This window comes from Pelophylax lessonae, assembly GCF_965119305.1.
Source record: "Pelophylax lessonae genome assembly, chromosome: 3".
In the NCBI taxonomy this organism is placed as follows: Eukaryota; Metazoa; Chordata; class Amphibia; order Anura; family Ranidae; genus Pelophylax; species Pelophylax lessonae.
Window position 1 is genome coordinate 94,581,445 of NC_138770.1, and position 27,752 is coordinate 94,609,196.

A 27,752-nucleotide genomic window follows, 5' to 3' on the forward strand; every position below is an offset into this window, starting at 1 on the left:
AATATTACATAAAGCCATAAGATGTTTATCAATGTAAAACTAGGGAGCAAAATTCAACATAAAACTTTGATTAAAACAAAGTAAACTTTACAATGAAAGTACCCTATGAACAGGGTAAATTGCTATACAAATAAAACATTGCAACAAAGCAGTCCAATGGGATAACATACCTCTATAAAACACTTTAAAAGTCTTTTCCACAAGACAAAGCATGATACACTCTTGATGTATTATTTACACAGTCTGGCATAAAAGTTGAGCTACAAATCTTTGAAGTTGCAGGAGTTTCTAAAACTTTAGATTAAAATAAGCCCTGATGAGAAGTATAAAATGCTTGCAGAAATGTTTGATACACTACTTGGAAGCTTTTCCCACTATGAAGGGAAAATGTGAAGTCATTTGGCCAGAGACATCCATATTCAGGTCTTATACAAAGTTAAAGTCCACCATTGTCCATTAGATCAAGAATACAATGTTTTCTGAAACCATTATATGGTTTGCTTCTTCCATAAGATCCAAAGCAGCCTTCACCTCACCCTGTGAGAATGGTGAATCATTGTTCTTGTTGATGGCATTCATAAGGGCTGGCATAGCGATAGATTGAGCGTGGGCAGATTTAAAGGCATCCAAAAGGGCAGCTTTGAAAGTCTTCAGCCTGTGAACAAAACAGTAGAATGTTAAGCAACAATCAGCATTGGGTGAGGAGAAGAACATTGCTACAGAATCAGGATTTGTAGATCATATCATAAATGGAGTTCAATACTAAACCCTTTCCTGCCTTCCTTAACCCCTTTGCGCCTAAGCGTAAAACAAATTTAAATGCCTATGCACAATTTTGCAACTTTGACATGCGTTTGTAAACCATACATATCACTACTACTTTGTGCATCCAGGTTGAATACCTTATTTCAGGACAAATTGGGCTTATTTGCGGGTAAATGGTAATGGATTATTATTATTAAAGGAAATATGGCCCAAAATTGTTTTAAAAAATATATATTTTTTTAAATGTAGCTGTATATTTCTTGGTACCAATATAACCTTCCACCAAAGAAACCAAATAAAATTCTCCTGCTCCTGATGATTGCAGCAATACCACGTGTATGTTAGGTGCTGTATGTACCCGTAGTACAGCTCAAAAACAATCGCGTGCATTTTGCTCTTTTTTTTTATCCTACCTAAAACACCGAACTCCGACACTAAATTTAAAAAAAAAAAAAAAAAAAGAAGACGACCTTGACCCAAAACACAACCTGGCACTGACCTAGATCAAACCTTCATCTTGGCATTTTTTTTATTACTTAACCACTTCAATACAGGGCACTTTCCTCCCTTCCTGCCCAGGCCAAATTTTCCCCTTTTAGCGCTGTTGCATTTTGAATGACAATTGGGCGGTCATGCAACACTGTACCTACACCAAATTTATGTAATTTTCCCCCCAAAAATAGAGCTTTCTTTTGGTGGTATTTGATCGCCTCTGGGTTTTTTCCTTCTTGCTAAACAAATAAAAAAAGACCGAAAAGTTTGAAAAAAAAAAAAAAAAAAGTTTTTATATGTTATACAATTTTGTAAATAAATTTTTCCTGCACTGATGAGACTGCACTGACAGGCACTGATGAGGAGGCACTGATGGGGTGACACAGATATGCAGCATTGGTGGGCACTGACAGGCGGCACTGGTGGGCAATAATGGGCACTGGTGGGCGACACTGAAATCTGGCAATGATGGGCACTTGTGGGCAGCACTGATAGGGAGGGCACTGGCGGGCAGCACTGATTGGGAGGGCAATGGGGGGCCCCCTGAGCCCTGATTGCCATCCCTGGTGGCCATAGTGGGCATCCCTGGGGTCATGGGTGGGCATCCCTGGTGGTTCTAGTGGCATCCCCCCCCGAGGGTCTGCACTGGTAATCAATGATCTGATTACCAGTGCCGACCCCCTCCCTGTCAGGGGAACCGCCGATCGGCGCTCCTTTACTCGTGCCTATCAGGCACGAACTGAGGAAAGCCGATCACCGGCTGTTCCTGTTTACTATGTGACCAGCCGTGATTGGACATGGCTGATCACATGGTAAAGAGCCTACATCAGTAGGCTCTTTACCGAGATGGGAGATGCAGGGTGTCAGGCTGACACCTCGCATCACCGATCGCCGCTCATACGACGTCCAGTCAGGATAATACAACCACATTCCCGCTGTCAATCTGTTATAGTGAGGGGCGGGAAGTGGTTAATGTATTTGTTTTCTCCGCAAAGAGATGGGGATAGGATGCATCTCTACCCTTCATTCACAGAGAAAAAAAAACATGGGCGTGAACTTCAGTGACTGATCACTGCGATAGCCAATCAGAAGCTATAATAGCAATCAGGTGACCCAAAATCTTGATTTCCGTGTGTCGATTGTTATGGGGCCTGTGCTAGGAGCAAGCCATGTGGCGCACTCCCAGCACAAAGATACGCAAATATGCTGCCAAACTAAAAAAAGCCCAGTCTGATGGGACCGCGTATTTGTGTTAACAGGCTTAAGGGGGTTTAAGTAGAACTTTAGGCAAAACTATTTTTTCCCCCCATTTTGGGTAGAGCAAGGGAAGGTTATAACCTGTCAGATGGTGAAAAAAAAAAAAAATCTGTGTCCCATTGTGGAGATTTGCCTTTACTTCCTGTCCCATAGCCAAACAGGAAGAGCGAAAATCTCTGCAAATTAAAAAGGAATTCCTTGGTAACCAGGTAACCAAAATTAATGTCTCCATTGGAAGATTTCTCTCTATTACTTTTCTGGGGACAACCCAAAATTAGGTATTTTCTTTTACTTTCACTATCAATGATAATGGTAAACAGGACAAACAGGGCATGAATCTCCCTAATGGGGGCACAGAGAGCAAAAAGAACCGACATGAGTTCTAATCCCACCTCAGTCTATCCAAAACTAAAAGGTTTTGCCTTTAGTTATACTTGAATCTTAAAGTTTGAAGGAAGACAATTCTACCTATCTCCTCTGCAGCTTTCACTGGATCCTCCCTCTCACCTCTATTATAAAAAGAGAATGATGACATAGGTCAGAAGGAACCAGTGAACCGACTCCCAAACTATTGGGCATGCGTCTAACTTCAGATCTTTTAGAAATCTTCTCTTGATCAGTGTTTTGGCAGCTCCAATAGCATTGTAAATACACTTTCACTCATATGGCAAACTTTCAAAAATTGCAGTATAGGGTCACTTTAAAATCGCTTTTTATTGGTCTCTGGAACTTTGCCACGACAGGTGTGATGAAACAAAAAGTCAATCAAGGGGAATCCACTGCTTGCAGAAATTCCTGTTAACCAGCAGACACCTAGAGGACTCCAACTTGCCCCAACTCAGGTAATGAATGACTATCCAAGAGATTGAAGCCTCCAAGCAGGACTGCCACCTGATTTAAGGCTGAACTAACACTTGAGGTTGGGTGTGACCCCTCAGTTAAACTCTGGAAAGTTATTGGGAGTACCAACTGAGACATCACCAGACTCACCTGTCTCCAGACAGCCCGGTCTCCTTTTCCTTCTCTGCTGGGGTCTCTGGTGCATGGGACGTAACTGTAGTAGGAAAAAAAAAAAACAAAGTGTTACAATTAACAACCAATCGACCACAAGCAATTTTAAAGGGGTAGTAAAGGCATAAAGTTTTTTTTTTTACACCTTACTGCCTTTTATGTAGTATGGCTATCTTGGCTCCCCCCACCCACAACCATTGGCTTAGATATAGCAGAAGGAGCCAATGGCTGAGCATCGCTTTGCATGTCTTAACCACTTCCTACCCGTCATATAGCAAAATGACTGCCGCAAAGTGGTTGCTCTATCCTGACTGGGTGTCAGATGATGTCCAGCAGGATAGCGGCAATCGGTGGTGCAGTGTCACTGACACACCGCATCTCCAATCATCCCTTTACCATGTAACAAGCTGTGTCCACTCACAGCTGGTCACATAGTAAATAGGAAGTGCCATTGATCGGCTTTCCTTAGTTTGCGCCTGACGGAGGAGAGCCGATCGGCAACTCTCCTGACGAGGAGGGGGGGTCTGTGCTGATAAATAATCAGAGCATTGATTACCAATGCAGACCCTTGGGGAATGCCACTAGAGCCACCAGGGATTGACCAACCGGGATGCCCACCTATGGCAACCAGAGATGCCAATCGGTGCCGCCCACCAGTGCTTCATATTAGTCCCACCCCATCAGTGCCTCGTCCGGTTTTTTTTTTTTTTCTTTATTTGTAATGCCATCAATGACACTTTGGAGACCAGAAACACCAATACAGTGATCAGCGCTAAACAAATGCACTGTCACTGTACTGTCACTGGCAGGGAAGGGGTTACCTTTAGGCACGATCAAAGGGTTAAATGTGCTCTTAGGAAGTACTTAACTGTTGGGGGTGCTTTGGCTGCGAGAAGACCGATCCTCGTTCCTGCTTAGCAGAAACACAGGATCTCCGTCTCCCCTACTAGCAGAAGGGTGATCTGCCTTGTTTACACTGGCAGACCGCCATTTTGCCTCTCTCTGGAACAGTCGGCGGGTCATCGGTCCCGCTGTTTGGCTCCTGTCGTGTCCAACCACGGTGGAAGAGCAAAATCACGTACCTGGATGATTTTGTGCAGGAGAGCGGCTGCCCCACCGTATATATACGCGAGACAGTCAGCAAGTGGTTAAAAAAAAAAAACCTGACTTTACTATCACTTTAAATCAAACAGTACTTACCATCAGGGGTCTCGTCTTCTGTGTCACTGAAGTCGTAGGGGTCAGGAGTCTCTCCCTCAGCAGTGCTGGCTTTCCTAAAAAACAAATCAAAGCAGATAAAGCACAGGTAATCCATTTGCTTTTGAACACAGTCAGAACCAGTAACTAGCAGTTAAACGGAGTCTTGGCCAAGGCAGTAGTAGCAAAAATAGGTATGGCAGATGTTCGTTTTGTAGTCAAAAGAGCAAAAGTTTGTGACTGTTAGGCCAGTCATGCGATTCACAGTTACCACCCTATACTCCCATGAAGATGACCCACTATTCCCTACTTCAGCTGTGTCCCTTACCTATCCACGAGGCTGATGAGACCACAAGACTGGCCAAACAGTTCACATAAATGCAATACTGTACTTAGCTGTCCACCTGCAATGTCACTTCGAAATGCCAAGGTAGACATTTTGATGGACCAGGCATAAAACCTCTCACTGCAGATGGTACAATATTACTGACCTTTTCTTCCTGGTCTTCCTTTCGGTCTGCCCCTCTTCTTCCTCGGTATCAGAAGCCTCATCTCTCTTCTTTCGCTTCTTCTCCTTCTCCAGAACCTGAAAAGAAACGGCATGATTCAGCTGCCATCATTGGAATCCTAGTAACTTGGTCACCTCCACCTTAGAACATGACCAATGATTGATGTAACATTCTATAGGTTTCACTAGTGTGGTATTCTTACGAATGTTTGCCAAATAATTATTTAACATTTTCAGGTTTATCATATTTTTGATGACCGAATTACAAAAAGATTTCCCACCTAGCAGGCATTTCAGAAACTGTATCAGGCAATTTCCATGTTCAGTGATTACGGATCATAGCAGCACAGATCTGTACACATTTCACTCATTAGAATTGTCCCTTTATTTCGAAAGCGCTTCACATATGCATTATGCCATTTTCAAATCTAGCCAGATCTGTTATTTGGCCTGATAAAGAAATTGAGGTTTAAAACTGTAGTCATGTTCATGTTCAAAACAATTTAATAGATTTGGACCTAAAGTGATTGTAAAGGCTGAAGGTAAAACACCTTCAATGTGCAGCTTCCCCTCTCAGCCCCCCCAATTCTTTCCTGCGCCTGATCCAGCGATGTGCACAAGAGCAGAAGACCTTTAAGGAGCAGGGGGGGGGGGGCAAGGCAGAGCCGCACTGTCACGGGCGGCTCAGGAGTGAGCAAGCAGCTTGCTATAGGGCACTTAGCAGGGGGAGGGGCCAGGAGCGCCGGTGGGGGGACCAGAGAAGAGGAGGATCAGGGTTGCTCTGTGCAAAAACACTGCATAGAGCAAGTATAACTTTTTCCTTTTTTAAAGTAACAAAGTGAACCTTTACAAACGTTTTAAGCCCCGCAACCTCCATTGTTTGGAGATTATATCTACAGTTGATATGAATATGTGCTACATTTTTGCATTCATATTGGGTTGTGCTTCAATCCATTTTCAAGCAGCTCTGCTTTCTGCTTGTTAGCACAATATAGTGTAACCTAAATTGAACCTGTTAGCCATTTTCTATGTTTCAGAGGTGTGTGTGTTACTTCTCTTTGAAATATTTTATGTCACACAGTATTTACAAAAAAAATACACTTTAATGAATTTAACAAAACAATACAGTAAAGTTAGCCCAATTTTTTTGCATAATGTGAAAATGTCCCGCCGAGTAAATAGATACCCAACATGTTATGGTTTAAAACTGCACACGCCCGTGGAATGGAGACAAATTTTGCTACTTAAAAATCTCCATAGGCGACGATTTAAAATTTTTTACAGGTTACCCGTTTAGCGTAACAGAGGTGGTCTAGTGCAACAATTATTGCTCTCGCTCTAACTATCGCAGCGATACCTCAAGAGTGGTTTGAACACTTACATTTACTTCCATATGCGTTAACATCCAGGGGCAATCAGGGGGTTAATTCTGTGCCCAACAGTGTGTGTAATATGTGCTGCTTTTTTAGTACAGATCGATTTGTTTCTTTTCCCTGCGTTGGGAAAAAGCAATCATTTCCTCTGTATAGAGCCATGTGTTGATTGTCAACACAGGGCTCTGGGCTGTGATTTGACACATGAATAATTGGCTGGGATCTGCTGACAAATTCCTGCTGTCTCAAATCACAGGGAAGTAGGCAGGCTTGGGCACACGCCAAAAACCTGGAAACAGGCAGCGACATATGGGTAACGTCGGTGTGCCTGTAGGAGCCGCCCCGTCCATGTGTACTGCGGTGGGTCAGCAAGCATTTTAAGTGCATTGTACTGCATGTTAACATGCACCACAGGGTGTGTAGAAATATGATTTTATCAGACTTCTCAGTGTGTAATCATGGATACCCATGAACCCAGCTGTATTGAACCTGGGTGGAGTTTGCACATGTGTACTGTAAACTATAAAACTTTAGGTCTATGGCCATGTTGGAAAGAGTTAAAAAAAGTTTGAAGCAAAAGAATTTACTCTCAGAAGATAAATGCAATGGCAGACTACTTATAGGTGCACTTTAATGTATCTAGCACCCTCACCTTTTTAAAATAGGCATACTGGACGAGCTCCACGGCAGCCTCTGCATCCTGCAGCTGTACAGCTTTGCTCATTCTCACTTTGGCATGAGCTGTGGACAGACGGATCAAAGTCTCCAGACTACGAGCCGTTACAGGAGATGTCTGGAAACAAAAAGTGGAATGGTTAGTTTGCACTTATCCCGCTACCAAGAGAACAGACCTGCAGCTAGAATGCGCTCATTGCAAGGCAAACACTTTCAACAAGCAGCAATGATACTAGAACTCACCCGGGCCACATCAGTGCTCATCTGATCCTGGCTCCTTAGACGGGAATACTCTTCAGCTATGTAACTGGCAGCCTCGGCTGTGAGTACGGGTTTGAACAGCTTTGCCACATGGATGTATTTCCGCATGAACTCCTTGCTAACAGTCTTATCTCTGCATGGGATAAAATCAACATTAGGACTTCAACAAGAGAAATTATGGGTAGCTAAACTTAACTCACCACCCCTCAACGACGCAAGCTTCTAATCCCACCCTATTCTTTGGCTGGGCCAGAACAACGTAACTCCTATGCTGACACATGGAATGAAGTCTGTCAAGAATTTAGTGAGCTGTGCATGCACAACTCAGTATACATTCGAAAGATTGCAAACAGCCAGGCAAGTTTTTTTTTATTGCAGAAAGACACTGCATGTCTCTTCTGAAATAAAGAGACAGCCCGTAGTTTTAAAATTTCCCCGACTCAAATAACAGCAAGTGTAAAGGAAAAATGTTTTTTCCCTAATGCACTCTGCATTAAAAAGGTAAAAACAAAAAAACTTCAAGACAATAGCATAATGTGCTAGTATGCATCACGTACTAGCATATTATGAAACACTTACCTTAGAACGAAGCCCTACGCAATGTCACTGCAAACAGGACTTCATTCTTCATCCAGTCTTTCTTCTGGAATCAAGTGCTCCGGTCGTTTAAATGGCTGAGCCACGATTACGCCACTCCAGCACATGGGAGTCACGCCCGCTGCATGGAGCTCTGAAGGGACGGGCACGGGTTTGCCATCCCTTCAGACCGCATGCACTGGTAACATCAATGGCTGCATGCAGTTGTGAATATCTACTAAACAGTGCAAGTTTAGGAGCTACTCACTGTACCTACAGGAAACCTTATTATAGGCTAACATGTAGCTCCACAACACTTTTCTACCACTTTAAAGTACCAAAGGCCTGAGAGACGGTAAAGGCTATGCTAGCCTTACAAGTTGATTTGCACACAACTTCAGCTGCTAAAATCTCAGGTCTAATAATCATTTTGATGTGCAGTTTTACTGAAGTGTGCATTTTTTAGGTCTCGTGTTAAGTTTGAATGAGTACATGTTTATTTTAGGACCACAGCCATCAAAAAACGATGAGGGGGAAACACTTACCGCCTTTTCTTGGCTCCATGCAAGAGGTTATCGTGTTTCTCGTACACCTGCAGTTCTTGCTGCTCCTCATTGGTAACATTGGGGTCATCAGTAGCCAGAATATCAACGGAGCTGCCCAGCGGCATGGCTAGAGCATGACAGATTTAGGATTAACATTTGGGTACAGAACCTTACATACTAAATCAATATCCCTGTCTTACAGGTGAAGGCAGACACTGAAATTGGGGTTTCTGTACTCACCGTAAAATTATTTTCATTGCGATCATTGAAGAAAACAGACGGATCATTAGAACAAGACCTTACTGCCTGAATGAGGTTTGCGACATCGCGTTTTAGGTCCAAAGAAGACTTGGCTAGCAAGAGCAAGCCATTCAGATACTCAACAATATAAATCCCATTAAGGTCTTAATCTAATAATGCAGCTGTGTCCTTCAATGAACGAAGGAAATGGAGGATTGCATTTGTCAACACAAGTTACATGGGGGGAACCCTATAAACTTCAGGTCCCTAAGGAGCCACTGCCAATTTCTATACTTACAGCTCAATGAACATTGTAAAGATGGTCTAATGGAATAACGACCCCCCCCCCCCACAGATAGCTACAAATAATCATTAAGGGCAACGATTACGTATCCAAGAGGCAGAAATTATACCCTGCTCAAGAAACCCCTAAGCAACCCCTGGGAGGAAAACTAGGTGAGAAAGGCTGCCCTCATAACTATTAGAGCTGCATGATTAATCGTTAAAAAAAAAAAAAAATCGCGACCTCAATTCACCCCTCCTCACAATCTTAAACAGCATTTCCTCAATTCATACAGAGCTGTTCTCTGCTCACTCATATTTTGATCTTCCAGTCTTACCGAGGCCTGCAGGAAAGCATACAGCTGTAAAGACAGACATTCACAGCCACCCAATGGAACAGCTATAAGAGACCAGACTTCACTGGCTGCATCTTTGATCCAGGACAGTGTCATTAGAAAGAAAAGGACTAGTATACCAGGCCTGAAGCCTGCACCATAGGTCAGCAGAAGCAGGTCTTATCCAGCCTCGATTCACTAACAAAGGCTTGTTAATCATTTATACAATCAAAAAAATAATAAACTCACCATCACCATCCTGTTCTCCAGCACCCCTGTAGCGATGCATACGCAGCACGTGATCAGAAATCTCCCGGTCCTGTTCTGGGTCCATCTGATCCAGCATGATGAACAGCAGATCGAAACGTGACAACAGGGAGTCTTGGAGGCCAATGTTATCCATAGGAGTTTTGTACTGGTCATACTGGAATACAAAAGCAGCATTAAAATAGGATCAAACCATTGTTTGCTCTACAAGTCCTAATCCATCAAAAATAGATTTCACTTTTGGCACTTTATGTAATCACATACACCATCTCTCAAGGACTCGGAAGCAACCATGAACGCTGTAAGGGGTTAATTCACCTTTGTTGTAACTTTATAAAGCATTGAGGGCAGCAGCACATCAAAAAACAATTCCTCAAACCTTTAGACCATCCATGGCTAAAACAATGCCTGGACATAAAACGTCCAGCCAGTATAATCCCTGCAGGCTTAAATAAATAGGAACAGACTGCTGAGGAAAGATGTATCAAGTCACAAGTCTCTCGAACAGGTTTCAGGATCAGGACTCAATTGCAGTTATATCAGAATAGAGGAGTAATGTTTTCAGGAATATGATGTTGCACATGTTGATCTGCATTTATATTAAGTTTAATCATGGCAGAGTATTAATTAACCATGAACTAACTCTTTAAAAAGTAAAAGTTCACCTTTTGAAGGGGAAAAAAAAAAAAAAAAAGCTTAATTTTTTGCTAAAGGAGCCTGTAAAGCATTGCACCTACCATCAGCAGATCACGGGTGCAGGAGAGGGGGGGGAATGGGGGTAGAATTGGAGGGAGAGGGATTAATGTTGAACATGTTAGATGTTACAACTTAAATACATGTGTAACATGTTCAGAAAGTTAAACTTATCCTTTAAGGTTGAATTTGATAGGCACATGTATTCAATTTTTTTTAATCTGCATGATTGTTCTTGGTCAGCGACTCAAAATACTAAAGCCAGAGAAAGTCAGACACCCCCCATACAAAAATAAGCACTACAGTAGCTGCAATATAAATGTAGACTGTAAATGACTTAACAGCCAGCATGATGTGCCAAGTTACAGCACAGGTCACCCTATGCGTACACACGGCACTTTATTGGATCGATCACTTACCCTTCCATAGACTGGATTGGCTGCAGCCAACACACTGCAGCGGGCGTTCAGTCTGGCATGAATACCAGCTTTGGCAATGGTGACACGACCCTGCTCCATGACCTCATGGATAGCTGTGCGGTCCATGTCAGACATTTTATCAAACTCGTCGATGCAGACCACACCGCGGTCAGCCAGCACCATGGCACCAGCCTCCAGCCTTCTCTCCCCTAAAATAAAAGAACAAATATAGCATTTGTAGAAATCGTGAAATTGAACCATTGGTGACTTAGAAATGTTAGCTAGTAGACTAATCTTTTCTGTGCCACCAACTTGGACCAAGGATGCAAATCAGACCACCTGATGGGTAATCTAGTGACGGATTTAAAAGCTATACAACTTGTATTGCCAAAAGTAGATAAAAATACTGGATATGTCTAACACGTGATTGGTAACCTTGAGAGCAGAACTGGTCAGGTTCTTCAAAGAATTATAAGTATTGAGCTCATTTTTGGTACTTTAAAGAGATCTGTTGCCGGAGCATTCTTCCCATCAGACTATATAGAATAGGAAGGGTAAAACCCCCAAGCAGGTATGATGTGCCCTGCTAGGGAGAGATTTCTTTTCACATCCTTTCTTGGAGATGAAGCAGGAAGGGAGAGGAAAGCTGCCCAACATGAGGAATTTACAATTAAAATAATTCTGTGACAGGAGTTCACTTTGGTTGGGGGCCCATGGAGCCCAGCTTACCTTAGAGAGGTTAGGAAACCCCTCTCCGCTCCCTAGGTCCCCCATGTGTAAGTCACCCTGTGTATTAATTAGGGGCACAGGCTGACTGAGAAAATGGACAACTACTTAATGGACACTGAGAATATGGTTTGGATTACTTCAAATGGTACAGTAATATTTATCCACAATATCCCTGAAGAAATCTAGGATACATTAATTCCACTGTATCAGAATGATGGAACATTGTATGACCTTTACTATATAGCCTGCTGTAGACCATCTGATATTCCTGATTAATCAAAGCATTGCTTAGATGTGGATTCCATGGTTAATTGTCAATTGGAACACCTATTGTCTCTGCGAGCAAACCCTTGTGGGATGTGTTTATACTTGTAATAATGTGTCCTTTGTATTCACTGTTATAGGGACCGAATAGTCTGTCACCCAGGCTGGGTTAAGTGACTATTTAAATAGCGCATGTTAATTAGGTTTCTGGTTACAGTTTGTACTGTTAGGATAATATGATAAAGAGAGGGGGGGATGCCCTCCTGTGGGAGTTTGTCAAACAGTTCCAGATCTCATACAAGCTATTTTTCGGCTAGTCTTGTATATTATGCGGTTTTAATATCTATTATCTATGTTCAAGACTGGAGAAAGCCATATACGGACGGAATTACTCAAGCAGTGTGGGTCAGTTCCGTCACATTCTAACTGGACAATTTCCCATCTGCCATGACAGCTGTAAAATTATGCGTTTTCCCTCACTTTTTGTCTAGGTGACAAAGGAATATTTTCTCCGCAGCAGTCACAGCAATAAAAAGTTGGCAAAGGGCCTAACCCTTCACCATCTTAAACTAAAGAAAAAATTGCCTTTACATACACTTGAACCCTAATTCTTAGCAATTCTCGTTTCTTATACTTTTTTTTTCCCCCTTAGGGCCCTTTCACACGGGCGCTCCGTAAAAAAATAGGATGATTTGCGGACATAATGTAAGTCTATGGCACTGCGAAAGTCAGTGGAATACTATCCGCTGACATCTGATTTTCTTCCTTTCAGTTCTGTTCCGTTTTTTGGAACGGAACAGAACCCTATTTTTGTTGCGTTCAAAAAACGGTAAGGAAGGAAAATCGGATGTCAGCGGTGTCATCCGCTGACATCCGCAATGCCCATAGACTTACATTATGTCCGCATATCATCCGCAAACGGATGGGATGATATGCGGGCATACGGAGCGGATGACACAAATGTCATCCGCTCCGTGAAAAAAAAAAAAAAGTCCCGCAGCGGACAAGAACAGCGGAGCGGCCGTCTGAAAGAGCCCTTACACAGCTCACTGCAACAGGCTTTTAAAAGTCATCTGAGCCTCTTATTTGCCATCTGTATTGGTAGACAATCATAAACCGAACTTACCAGTCTCTTGATCAGTTGTGACAGCAGCAGTCAAACCCACCCCAGAGGAGCCTCGGCCTGTGGTCGTGATGGCGCGGGGAGCCGTAGAAAGCACATATCGCAGAAGCTGCGACTTGGCTACAGAGGGATCGCCTATTAAAACAAAGAAAAAAAAACACACCACATTTACTGTGATTTACTGCATGTGATTGGGAGTACCATAACTACTGAACATTTGAGAGGTTCTAATGAATATCTAGTTTGATTACTACCAGCAAACAAATTCTATGTATGACTCCAGGATACATTAGAGAGAAGAACAGGAAATCTGGTTTGGGGGGCGGGGACCTTCTTACAAGTTAGTGGCGTACACCGGTTCGCTGGAATTCAAAAAGCAAGAACCCAGTGTAGGCTCACTTCCTGCCCCCACTAAAACTTGCTATTCAAGGTGTAGATTTATCTGTATCCTGCATATCAACCCTAAAGGACATGAAAAATGCAACCAACAAACCTATTAGCAGAACGTTGATATCTCCTCTGATACGACTACCGTTATCTAGCACCTTCTCCACACCACCGAGCAGCATGCAGAGAATAGCCTTCTTAATGTAGTGGTGCCCGTGTATGCTCGGAGCAAGAGACCTGGACAGTTGCTCAAACACATCCTGCAGACAGAAGGGTACAGGTTTTAAAATGCAACATGATCAATCATGTACATGGCTTGTTGTTAAGAGTCTTATAGCCATTTTATAATAATCATGAAAATAATTAGGGAGACCAACTTAACCACTTTACCACCGGAGGATTTTCCTGCTTAAAGTCCAGGCCACTTTTAGCAAAACTTGGCACTGTGCGACTTTAACTGACAATTGCGCGGTCATGCAACCCTGTACCCAAACAAAATGTATGTCCTTTTTTTCCCCACATACAGAGCTTCCTTTTGGTGGTATTTGATCACCTCTGCGCTTTTCATTTTTTGCGATAATAAAAGAGCGAAAATTTTGCAAAAAAATTGACATTTTCTACTTTGACAGTTAAAAAATATCCAATATATTCAATTTTTGTCATATATTTAGGCCAAAATGTATTTAGCTACATGTTTTTGACAAAAAAATTCTCAACGAGCGTATTTTTAACAGCTTTAAGACCAGAAGATTTTACCCCATTCCTGAGCAGGCTATATTTTGCGATTAGGCACTGCGTTATTTTAACGGACAATTGCTCGGTCGTGCGACGCTGTACCCAAATTAAATTTACGTCCTTTATTTCCCCACAAATAGGAGCTTTCTTTTGGTGATATTTAATCACCTGTGCGATTCTTTTGAAAAAAAAAAAGAGCGACAATTTTGAAAAAAAAAAAATTTTTTACATTCTGATATACAACATTTCCCGGGAAAAAAAAAAAAAAAAAATGTAAAAATCTAAATTTAACATTTTAGGCCAATTTGTTTTCTGCTACATATTTTTGGTAAAAAAAAAAAAAAAAAAATCACAATAAGCGTATTTTGATTGTTTGCGCAAAAGTTATCGCGTTTACTAACTACAGGAAAGATGTCATTTTTATTGTTTATTTTTTTTTTTACTAGTAATGGCGATTTGCGATATTTTTTTGCGGGACTGCAACATTGCGGCGGACAGATCGGACCCCTGACATTTTTGGGGGTACCAGTGACATTACTACAGTGAACAGTGCTATACATATGCACTGTTACTGTAAAAATGACACTGGCAGGGAAGGGGTTAACTTTGTTGGTGATCAAGGGGTTAAATGTATGCCCCATGCTTAATGACGTGTGTGGAGGGAGGGGATTGTGTGACACAGATCGCAGGTTCAGCTATGCTGAATCCTGTAATCTGTCACTGTGTCACATAGTACAGTGGTCCCCAAACCTGGCCCTCAGGGCCCACTAACAGGCCAGGTTTGCAAGATAACTGAAATACATCCCAGGTGATATCATTTGCTGCTCAGTGATTGCAGTACTCTAGTCTGCATCTCTCCAATGTAATACTTAAAATCTGGCCTGTTAGTGGGCCCTGAGGACCGGAGTTGAAGACCACTGACATAGTAGATCCGCCCGCTTTGTATACACAAGTGGGCGGATTTCCTCATTCAATCCCCGACGATCGGGGAAGAGCGGCGGTGATCACCGCCTCTCCTCCCCTGGCTCGACTCCCGCTGTGTCTGAATACAGCGGGAGCGAGCCTCCGGCAGCGCGTGGGCGACGCCAAGAGGGGGCGTGATCCAGAGATGTAGGTCTACGTCGCTGGACGATAACGAGCCACTTTGCCGCAGTACCCTCAATGTGAGCGGTCGGCGAGTGGTTAACGGAATATAAAAGGTGACCACTAACTCATTGCTGCCTTTTAGCTAGAATTTTACTAATTTTTACAGCAACTTGCAAAGCTATGGATACAACATACACCTCTGTGTGAGTTTACATGCACAGTACATTATAAGTTGCTCTTGAACAATGCAGGCTTTAGAAGGGCAGGTCACTGTAAAACTGATTTCATAATTAGCAGATGCTAGAGTTAAAGGGGTTGTAGTCAGAAGGTTGTTTAAATGAATGCATTCAATGCATTAATGCCTCGTTTCCACTGAGCGGTACGGTTCGGTGCAGTTCGGTATGGAATGGTACACCTTGATCAGGCTTACGTTTCCAGTACCCTTAGATGATAGGCATGGTGTAGCCGGAAAGTAGTGATCAACGTCACTTGATAGGAGTAGTGATAGGCCAATCAACGCTCTGCAGAGCGCAGCTCCACCCTGTTGGTACAGTACGATTGTGCTTGGTACCCCAACGAAAGGGTCCCAAAAAAATGGTACGGTACGGAATTAGGGTACCATTCACAACTTTTGACAATGGAAACGGCAAAAATTGCATACCGAACCGTACTGCTCAGTGGAAACTAGGCATAAGATAAAAAACCTGTTTGCAGGTATAACGAGTTGGGTATTTTTATTGAAAAAAAAAAAAAAAAAAAGAAAAACTTTACACAATCACTTTAAACCATGGTATACCCGATGTCTGCACCCAGGATTTCAACTTTATACAGCCAACATAGCCACTACAAGGGGCTCTCTCCCCCACTTGTTATAAAGATAGCACTTGGTACTGGTATCATTCAAGTGGGTAGAACTGAGTTTACCTGGATGATCTTACTGCTAGATTTCCAAAGATATGTGACCAATGGACAACTGGACCAGACTTTTCCCATGCCCTAAAGCTCAAGATGGAATGCTTTAATCACCTTCCACTGACTTGAGCATATATGTGGCTCTAGGTAAATACTTTATTGTGCTGAGAGCGCACTCACAGCACAGTAACTAGTGCATACTAGCAAATCGGGAACATTAAAATCACGTGACAGCTGCGACTGCCAATCACAACAGTCACATGACCGGAAGGTCTGCCTCCTGGCATTTGGCCATGGGAGCCACCGGTAGAAGGGAGTTAATCAAATGTGGCTTTTTTCAGTTTACATGAACTGAAAAATTAAAGGAGGATTGCTGCAATGACCGCTAGTCACAGGAAATGTGGTGCTCTCTACTGTGCTGCTCACTGTTCCCTTTCCTTAGAGTTAGGACCTCTTGGAAGGACAAAAAACAGTGCCTGTACCAATATGGCCAGATGGTGCAGAACAAGGCATGGTAAGTTACTAATGGGCAAAAGGATCCGCTGCAGGGAGACCACAGGAAATACTTGTGACTAGTCCCTTGCCCTCTGCCTTTTTTGGGGGAACAGCTTCCACAGTTCTGATCCTCTATAACTGGCTAAGTAAACAAAAGGATACCAATGTCTGACTATGCATATATTGACATTGAAATCACAGGTACTAAAGACAACTACTCATTTGCCACAGATGTAGCAGCGTTACAAAACTAAGTATCACAAGTACCTTGGAGTGAGTTTTACTGAACTTCTTGATTTTAGCCAAGTCATCTGCTGAAAAGACCGGTGACACTTCCTTGCTCATCTGAACCACATTGCAAGCAATCATAATTGTTCTACAAAGAAAAAACAGGCAATTGGGAGTTAAAAACGTGTCCACAGAAAACATCACCACTTTATTTGGACAATGACTGAGTGGTTAGCATTTCCACCTAGCAGCTCTAGGGCTGTCTGTTCTAATCCCAAACCACGGCACTACAGAGTTTGCATGTTCTCCCTGTGCCTGCGTGGGTTTCTTCTGGGTACTCCCAGTTTCCTCCCACACTCCAAAGACATGCTGCTAAGTTAATTGGATCCTGTCTAAACGGGCCCTATTATGTGTATGAATAAATATGAGTTAGTTACCTTATGGCGCTTTTCCACTGCATGGAACCGAACGGTTTGGCTCGCTTTTGTGCTTTTCCACTGCTGGTACCGCATGGTACGGTGTAGGAACGGTTCGGTGGCGCTTTTCCACTGCATGAAACCGAACGGTACGGCTCTCAAAAACAGTACCACCTCAATTGTGGTTCCAACAGGTACCATAACCGGTACCATATCCCACAATCCTTAGCATGCAGTCACTACTAGCCACTGATTGGTCAGAGAATCCCACCCACCCCGTTATCACACCCACTTAACTTTAGTACTACTTTAGTGGAAAAGCAAACCATACCGTACCGAACCGTTCCAACACCGTACCATGCGGTACCAGCAGTGGAAAAGCAAGCAGAGCCGAGCCAGTACTTGCAGTGGAAAAGTGCCATTAGATTGTAAGCTTGAGGGCAGAGACTGATGTGAATGTACAATATGTAAAGTGCTGTGAGAATTGATTACGCTATAGAAGTAACCGTAATAAAAAAAATCTTCCAACCAAAGCACAAGAATTCAACATATCAAAACCAAAAGGAAATTAAAGCATTAAGACATTCCATTACCTGAAAGAACCAGATGTGTAGCCATTTTGTTTGGAAGGTAGACAGCGATAGGTTCCAATAATCTGCACGCGGTCGCCAGGCTTCACTTTGTCAACAAGGTCATCATCTAAAATGATGTCCACAGATCGAGGCAACTGACCAGCGGGGGCCTTTTCTGGCATCTCCTGGATGGTGATTGTTTGATGATCTTTGTACAGGGAGAGACCAAACTCTGTCTCCAGCGGATTGTTATCCTCATCCTGCAATCAGTTCAGTAAGCCATCAGAAAACTATTGCACTTATTAAAAAACACAAAAACAAAGTAATATAGGTCTCCAGATGCCTGCTAAGAATGAATCCAATTATGCAGATCTTCTGTTTCACAGGTTAGAAGCCCTCTTAAGTAAACTAAGACCATAGAAATGAGGCTTTGTCTAAATGGAATACATTTCTCTAGCCAGGGCAGCACAGGCGATTTGGGTTCAAATCCCAGCATGCAGAAGTTTGCACATTCCTCTTGTGCCTCCCCCCCCCCCCCCCCCACACCCCAAAGACATGCAGGTAGGTCAATTGGCTCCTGCCTAAATTGGCTTTAACATATATATGCATGTGAGATAGGGACCTTTGATTGTAAGCTCCTTGAGGGTAGGGAATGTACAGTACGTAAAGCCCTGCACAAAGCTGTCAGCACTATGTTAATGATTGTAATAGACAACCAGGCTTCAGTTCCTAATAGACAACTTACCTTAGTGGGATATACAGCGCTGGAGGGAAAGGCATCCAGGCTGGTCATGTCTGTATATTTGCGTTCGATGGTCTTCTTTGTGGCCGGACAATAGTGAACACTGCGGACCACTTTAGGACGTACCAAAGAACCTAAATAGAGACAAATGTTAGAACTTTTTTTTGGTCAGACATTAGTGGTTATGCATACTATGCTGAAATCTGTTAGACACCAGGAAATCACTAGCACAGTAAAATCCCTTTCTATTGGTTGTGGAAAGTATGCAGAAATGTTACCACTAGAGCCCCAGAGAGAAGTAGAAACTTTCCAAAATCTACCTAACTACTTCTTTCAAGGGGGCTGAGCATTGGAAATTACTGGATCTCTGAGATTATGGAGCTAAGGAGTAGGCCCAGACCTAAACTTTATTCAACGGGGTGGAGGGGGGTGAGTCTGGTCTGGAGGGGCTGAAAGAGGAGTTTGCTCCCATCCAAAAAGCATGGAGGTAAGCTGAAATATGGAGATGAAGGAGGCAGCATAAGAGAGCCGGACTCCCTCTTTCAGAGTTCCGGCATAACACAGCCACCCACTGCAGGAAAAACATTGACAAGGCATTCTCTAGGATCACTTTTAAAAGTCACCTGCCTATGAATGAGTGGGTGGGTGGGTTGTTAGGGGAGTCACGCTCTCATATGCTGCCCTGGACAAGCTAGGGAAATATTTTTTGGAGAATGGTTTTCAGCCTGCAGTTGCATAATTCTGCCACTAGGTGGCAAATACCAGAATCAGACTTGACATTAGCCTTCTGTACAGAGCAGAGCTCAGACTGGGAGAAGGAAAAACAGAATAAGATGCCAATCATTTGTACCACAGCTCATGTGCTAAGGAGGAACATTCTGATGGAAGGAGAGAGCAGAGTGGCAGATGAGCTTATCAGTCTTCAGCTTTTTTAATTGTGGGCTGGGACAACTATTGTGTTACTAAGGGGCAGCAGACAAAAAGGACTCAGTTGACTTTGCCGTTTGCCAGTGCTCAGAAATAGAAATACAAATTCATTGACAGGTAAAACATCTCCTGTGTATGTATTTTGCCATTTCATGAGTTCAGCTTTTTAAAGCAGGCTCAATTATAAATCTATATACATACATTTGGTAACAATACCCTCCACACAGACAACAGAGCCCAGAAACCGTGAGGTAAGGGTGCGTGGGGTAACATGTTTCGAACCAAAGCTGCCCTCCAGACCGATATAGAAGTCTTCATACTGTTTGGCGTACGTGGCATCAATAGAAGCAACAAAATCCTTCAGAGCCCTCTGGAAGGCAATCAGCCCCTCAAAGGCCTGATTCATAAGCCTGGGGGGGAGAAGTCAAAGTTAAAAACATGTTCTAATAATAATGAGTGCATAGCTAAAAAGACATTTCATGTCACGTGTAGTTATGAAAAAGTAATGTATATACTACTTAGTGCTTATATGCTAATGTTATGTTTCTAGCTGGTTAACATGCTAGGACAACTTTTAAGAAAGAGCATTTGGATCAATTTGTGTGTTGCATTATATATATATATATATATATATATATATATATATATCTCTATCTATCTATCTCTTTTCAGACTTGCATATAACAATTTCGTTTAGCAGACATCCGGTTTCTGCAAGTAAACATTTCTCAAACAAATGCTGTTGGAGACCTTTGCACTGTCCTCTAATACAACAGGAAAACAAACAATATTGCATGTTGGGCAAATGTCTGTTCGCTGCCTGCAAAAAATGTGCATTTATTTTAAAAGGTGAACTTATCCTTTAACCCCTTAGGCCTATTTCTGACACTTGTTTACAAGTTAAAACCGGTATTGTTTGCTAGAAAATTACTTAGAACACCCACACTTTTTTTTTTTTTTTTTTTTTTTTAGCAGAGACCCTCGGGAATAAAATGGGGATCGTTGCAATAATGTCACACCATTGCACAGTGGTCTTACAAATGCAATTTCTTTGGAAAAAAAAAATACACATTTTTTTTAATTAAAAAAAATAGGGAAACAGTAAAGTTAGCCCAATTGCTTCCTATAATGTGAAAGACAATGTTACGTAGAGTAAAAGATAACCAACAAGTCATGCTTCAAAATTGCGCACGCTCGTGGAATGGTGACAAACATTGGTACATAAAAATCTTCATAGGCGACGCTTTAAAAATTTCTACAGGTTACCAGCTTAGAGTTACAGAGTAGGTCTGGGGCTATAATTATTGCTCTTGCTCCAATGATCGCCAGGATACCTCACATGTGTGGTTTGAACACCGTTTACATATGTGGGTGCAATTTGCGTATATGTTCCCTTCTGTGCACGAGCTTGGAGGGACGGGGCGCTTTAAAAATTCTCTTTTATTTATTTTTACACTGTCCCATTAAAAAAATGTTTTGATCACTTTTATTCCTATTACAAGGAATGTAAACATCCCTTGTAATAGAAATAAGCATGACAGGACCTCTTTAATGTGAGATCTGGGGTCAAAAAGACCTCACATCTCACATCTACACTAAAAAGCAAAAGAAAAAAAATTTTTTTTTTCTCATCATGGAAAAAAACGGGCCCTTTAAGGCTGCTGGGAGGAAGTGACATAACGTCGCTCCGGTCCTCCAAGGCCATAGAGTCGAGTGGAGACCAGCTTGCCCTCACTCGACTTCCTGCCGGGGGAAAGGAGCGGGATCAGGGAGGGAGGGGGGAAGCGAACGGTAACCAGTTTTGATAGGTACCTGCTCCCACTTCCATTCCAATCCCCTTAGGTGATAGAAACATGAAGTTCTCCTTCCTGAAGTGAAGTCTTCTGGGACACATGACAGATCCTAGAAGACTTTGGGACCAGTCACAGAGCGCAGCTCACGCATGCGCAGTAGGCATTCCGACTGTGAAGCCGCAAGCTGTCACATACGGATGCCCATAGTAGAGATGCCAGTGCCGCAGAGGGAGGACACGGGCAAAGACAATTACAGCTGCAAGTCTTTTTGGGGATGTCTCTACCGTCTTTTCACATCTCAAGGGTGATATTTTTGCCCATTCTTCTTTGCACAATAGCTCAAGCTCTGTCATATTGGATGGAGAGCGTCTGAACAGCAATTTTTAGGTCTTGCCACAGATTCTCAATTGGATTTTGGTCTGGACTTTTACTGGGCCATTCTAACACATGAATATGCTTTGATCTAAACCATTCCATTGTAGCTCTGGCTGCATGTTTAGCGTCATAGCCCTGCTGGAAGGTGACCCTCTGCCCCAGTCTCAAGTCTTTTGCAGACTAACAGGATTCTTCTAAGATTGCCCTGTATTTGGCTCCATCCAAAAATTAAAAAAAAAAAAAAGTGTTCTACTTTAAGACCCAACTCCAGGATCAGCATTTTAAGCTATATCAATTTGATAAGTGCAATAGATACCCGATGATCCTTCCACATATCTAGTGAGTTTGTAACTTCCTAGTAAAAACTCAAGCAGTGTTGAGAGCCTTGTCCATATCACTGTACTACAGAACACCCCTCATGGTATAGAGATCAGGAGAGGATGGTGTTTTATAATCCTAATACTTCCTGTACTAGGGTGACAATATTGCTCTTCCGCAGATATTGTACAGGGAGTGCAGCCGCCAGTTACATTAATGCTCTTGTGTTTACAATACACCACATCTTACAGCTGCACCTTCACCTGCTCTAAAACGAAAAGTGTACATAGAAATCGGGTCTGCATGATGATTGCTGACCATTCATAGATCACAAGTCCTAGCATGGCAGAGCAACCCCAGTTTACCAGAGAGGTGCCCATTTTCCAGGTGGTACTCACTGACTGGCTCTCTTCTCATTCTTCCGCCGTAGATCGTTAATATTGACAATGAGCCGACAGTGGTTATCGCTGATCATGTCTCGGACTTTGCTCTGGTAAATCCCCTGATCTTCCTGAATAGGAGGGAAATACATTGGAACATTACTCAATGTAGCCATCACATTACAGTACAACATATGTTCCTCACAATGATCATTCTTCCAAATACATTGCTGCCTTGATAGCTGCTCATAATCTGCACACATCCTGCCATCTGACGGTAATGAATAGGGTTGCACCAATACCGGTGAGAGCCGATACTTTTCGGTCAAGTACTCGCCGATACCTTTGAGCCCATAGAAAATGAATTCCCGGCAACCTGTGAGACTGAACAAGCTTGGCGGCAACTCACAGCAGCAAAAATCCAAAATGGGCCAAATTACCCCATGTGTTAGGGGCCCACATTGGTGTGGGTATGTCAGCCCTTGGTATGTATGGCTGGTAAGATCTAAAGCCGACCAGACCAGTTACAATTTGTACAATTAATTTTTAGGTCTGCCAACCACAATGTAGAGAAGTGGCCTCATTGTGAACCAGTGGGATTTGGTAATCCCTCAAAGTAAGTTTTGTACAATATGCTTTCATTACTGGGTTCAGACCGATACCAGTATCTGTGCCGATACTGAGAATTTGCAGGACTACACGTGCAAATACCTAAAACCAATACCTTGGTGGTGCGATTTGAGCCTATACAAAATGATTTGGCTCAAATCACACTGCAAAGAATCGCATGCAATTTGAAAATTTGAACAGGAAGGCAGTGCGATTCTTGTCCGAATCACATGCAGTTTCCTGCACCGCTCCTGTGGGCACCCAGGCTTAACTATGACAAGCCTAGGTTCACACAGGAGCAGTGGGGGAACCTGCATGCCTTTGGACAGGAACTGCAGTGCATTCCTGTTCAAATCACATGATTGTTTGCTGTGCTATTTGAACTCAGTCATTTTGTATAGGCTCAAATCGCACCACAAAGGTATCAGTTTTAGGTATCGGAGCATTTGCACGAGTATGCATGCTAATGCAATACTCATGCTGAGGAAGTCCCGCTCAGTGGGACGTAACGCGTGCGAAGGGGGAGGGGCTGGTGACGTCACCCGCCATCCATTGCGGTCGAGACCGCTGTGCGTAATACAATCTGCTTATCACATGCACTTGTATAGTGCTTTACAAGGTAATTTTTATGATTTTATGCTATGTTCAATAAAGTAATTTATTGCGGCAATGCACTATGTCCGGACCTTTGTTTTCCTATGGACCTGTGACCCACTTTATGGACCTGTGATCTGTTACCTGTGAGCCTTATTTTCTGATGAAGAGGAATACTGATCTGATCTATATTGGTGATATCCTTGGAGAAACTAGTGAGGTGAGAGGCTAATGAGACTGGGTGGAGGATTACCAGCACATTGAAGAGCACTGAATGTTTATATCTTGTGCATGCTTCACCATGATTTGTACCTGTGGACTGCTCTCCTTGATATAATCCATATTTGATAGCGCTGCACTTTTTGTTATATATAATGCTCAATATCGCCACAGATACTGGTATTGGTCCAAACCTAGTAATGAAAGCATATTGTACAAAACTTCCTTTGAGGGATTCCCAAACCCGGCTGGTTCACAATGAGGCCACTTCTCTACATTGTGGTTGGCAGATCCAAAAGAAATTATACAAATTGTAACTGATCTGGTCAGCTTTAGATCCACCAGCCATACATGCCAAGGGCTGACATACATCATGTATCAGATAGGGACCCACGTTGGCATGGGTGATAAGGCCAATTGGGCCCATTTGGATTTCTGCCGCTGCGAGTCGCTGCCGAGCTTGTTCAGTCTGACAGGTTGCCAGCAGACACAGCCAGAGTTTACCTGCCGGGTGCGTCCCGCTCAATCACTGCCGGCTGTGTGGACAGCCATGAAAAGCTGTGGCCGCCAGTGACCTGAGCCAGCTACTCTCAATCATCAGTGGGAATCAGATTTCCTGCTGCTGCAATTTACACCAGGGCAGATGACCTGTATGAATGTATCCTCATTATAATCTGAGTGCAACCTCCCTGACGGTTTATTTACACCAGGCTCTGTGCAAACACATATACAGGAAAACCATTGTGGTGCTTTCGTGTGCATTTAGAAAAGCACAGAATGCTGCATTTACACATGTAAACAACACAAACACATGCAAATGCAACAAAAAACAAGTAATGCCTAAAAACACCGCTCTGCAAATGTAATACAAATGCAAGCAGAGCTTCACACCAACCATGGAGATTGTGGTGTAAACGAGCCTTCATGGTGACATCAAGCCACCCAAGCTTCTCAATCTTTGTATAATGAACTTTAGATTTACCAAAACTATGTAATATGAACGCACCAAGCTGTTCCCACACACACCGAACACTACATAGTTGTTTGCAGATCAAAAGGAGATTGTACAATCAGATTGAAATGCGTGTGGTGAACTTAAGGTGGCCACACTCCATGCAATCTCCTCTAAGGCCCCTTTCACACTTCTGCAATGCGATATTACCGTGATTTTGCCGCGATTTTGAGCAATGGCTCAGGGCTATATACCTCAAACCGCATTTAAATCGTGCCAAAGTAGCGCAGGAACTACTTTGAAATCGGTGCGACTTCAAAACGCACTGATATGAATGGGGCTCATTGAAAATAATGGAAAAAGACTTGTCATGCGATTTTGTGGTCCAAAATCACGGGACAAGTCGCACTAGTGTGAAAGGGGCCTAAGACAGGCCATACGGAGTCTTTTTCCTCAAAAGAAAATGACAAAGTAGAACTATGGCCAATTTTGTTTTTCCATTTTCATGCATTTTCCATGCATAGAGCAAAGAAGGGTTAAAACCCTGTCCCATTTTTCTCCTCATCTGTGTTCCATTTTGCAGATTTGCCTTCATTTCCTGTCCCGTCGCCAAACAGGAAGTGAGAGGAAATCTCTGCAAATTAAGGGAATTACTTAGGGAGGACCCCAGGTCACCATTGGAAGTTTTTCCTTCTATAACTTTTCTGGGGACAACCCAAAATTTGGGATTTTCTTTTATTTTCACTTTCAATAATAATGGTAAAATAGAGCAAATAGAGAGGGGGAATCTCCTGAACGGAGGCACCAGCAGAAATAAGCCACTGTATCCAAAAGTGAAAAAAGTTTTGGCTTTAGTTATATACAATGTATTCTCATAATCTGATTGTAACCTCCCCGAGGGTTTACACCATGGATCCTCAAACTACGGCCCTCCAGCTGTTGCGGAACTACACATCCCATGAGGCATTGTACAACTCTGGCATTCACAGACAGGACTAGGCATGATGGGAATTGTAGTTCCTGAACAACTGGAGGGCCATAGTTTGAAAACCCCTGGTTTACACCAACCAGGCTCTGTGCAAACATATACAAGGAAAACCATTGTGGTGCTTTCATGAGCTCAAGGTGGATGGGGGAATGCCTACCGCTAAACCTTCATAAGGACAGTGGAGAGACTTCCCTGCCATCAGAATACACAGATCAGTGTTGTGGGCAATAGCTGGAGAGAGAATAATTTCCAACAGGCTGGTTTACAGAAGTCGATTGAGAGATCAGCTTCTGTACAGACTGCCCATTGATGTATCGAAATAGGGCCTGACCCTGCTGAATTTCCATCCACATATGGCCAGCTAAAGACAGCTACACATTATACAGAGTAATCTCTTTTAGAGCAGACACCGAACATCCTAACTGTGCAATTTTCTAAGGAAGTCCTACGGTATACAATCTGACCACACAAACTCCTCTAATACAACCACACACTATACAATCTGACCGAGCAGTCGGATACCATTTAGCTGTACCAAAACTATATAAGGACAAACCTAAACAATCCAATCAGGCAGGCGCTAGCCCTAGATTGGCCAATGCACACGAATGACCCTATCAGGCAGGCGCTAGCCCTAGATTGGCCAACGGTTACGCATGACCCCATCAGCCAGGCACTAGATTGGCCAACGCTCACGCATGACCCCATCAGCCAGGCACTAGATTGGCCAAAGCTCACGCATGACCCCATCAGGCAGGCACTAGATAGGGTCATGCGCGAGCGTTGGCCAATCAGGCAGGCGCTTGCCCTAGATTGGCCAACGGTTACGCATAACACTATCAGGCAGGCGCTAGCCCTAGATTTGCCAACGCTCACGAATGACCCTATCAGGCAGGCGCTAGCCCTAGATTGGCCAACGGTTACGCATGACCCCATCAGGCAGGCACTAGATTGGCCAACGCTCACGCATGACCCCATCAGGCAGGCACTAGATTGGCCAACGCTCACGCATGACCCCATCAGGCAGGCGCTAGCCCTAGATTGGCCAGCGGTTACGCATGACCCCATCAGGCAGGCACTAGATTGGCCAACGCTCGCGTATGACCCCATCAGGCAGGCACTAGCCCTAGATTGGCCAGCGGTTACGCATGACCCCATCAGGCAGGCACTAGATTGGCCAACGCTCGCGTATGACCCCATCAGGCAGGCACTAGCCCTAGATTGGCCAACGCTCGCGCATGACCCCATCAGGCAGGCACTAGCCCTAGATTGGCCAGCGGTTACGCATGACCCCATCAGGCAGGCACTAGATTGACCAACGCTCGCGCATGACCCTATCAGGCAGGCGCTAGCCCTAGATTGGCCAGCGGTTACGCATTACCCTACCTAGGGCAGACGCCTGCTTGATTTGCCAATAGTTATGCATGACCCCCATCTAGGGCAGACGCTTGCCCTAGATAGCTGACTGTAAAATCTCCTTTAGATCTACAATCTGATTGTATAGTGTGTGATCAGCCTTGGATCTACAATCAACGCTTTACCTAAAACCAGCTATACACGATACAACCAGATTGCACAATATTTTAGCGTTACCAACACTGATATAAAAGAAGACACACCTAAACAATTCTCATTGCCTTCGATCAGGCTGGCCCTTATACTGCAGAGATGTTGGCAGATTGTACAATCAGATTGCATAGTGTATGGACACTTTTAAATCAGAACACGTGGGTAAGTTAGAGTTTGGAGGAGATAAAAGTCAATGAGCTACACGGCCGCCCTCCAGCACCGAGGAGAAGAAGCCCCGGTCCCAGCACATGTCTCCCGGTCCCACACATCACCTCATCGTCCAGGAAGTCCAGATACTCCCGCTGTGCCTCCCTGAGCTCCTGATCCTCCAGCTCTGCGATTCCCGGGGCGGCCATGTCTTCTTCTGACTCTGGAGCTCTGTGTGGACAAATACCAACCACGTCTTTCTTCCACCACCTTCACTGGCGCGAAAACTCTAGCTT

The 27,752-nt window shown here is 43.5% G+C and overlaps 1 protein-coding gene across 1 annotated transcript; it reads right to left on the reverse strand.

The window, feature by feature from the left end:
* Positions 1-338: 338 nt before the first annotated feature.
* On the reverse strand, positions 339-27,752 carry MCM3 (minichromosome maintenance complex component 3). The gene is made up of 17 exons (XM_082251372.1): positions 27,582-27,752; positions 22,397-22,509; positions 19,714-19,922; positions 18,589-18,719; positions 17,865-18,103; positions 16,895-17,003; positions 13,506-13,659; positions 13,016-13,147; positions 10,897-11,105; positions 9,767-9,941; positions 8,661-8,787; positions 7,522-7,672; positions 7,256-7,396; positions 5,214-5,308; positions 4,726-4,799; positions 3,505-3,568; positions 339-655 (listed from the first exon to the last, which is right to left on the reverse strand). The coding sequence occupies exons 1-17, from the start codon at positions 27,663-27,665 to the stop codon at positions 457-459; spliced, it is 2,406 nt and encodes an 801-aa protein (XP_082107498.1). The 5' UTR covers positions 27,666-27,752; the 3' UTR covers positions 339-456.

Coding starts and splice junctions, on each gene's coding strand:
- MCM3 (XM_082251372.1), bottom strand. CDS start 27,665: ATGGCCGCCCCGGGAATCGCAGAGCTGGAGGATCAGGAGCTCAGGGAG. Junction 18,104..18,588: donor GCGCTGTATATCCCACTAAG/GTAAGTTGTCTA, acceptor AACTGATTGCAG/GATGAGGATAACAATCCGCT. Junction 3,569..4,725: donor AGAAGACGAGACCCCTGATG/GTAAGTACTGTT, acceptor TTCCTACTACAG/TTACGTCCCATGCACCAGAG.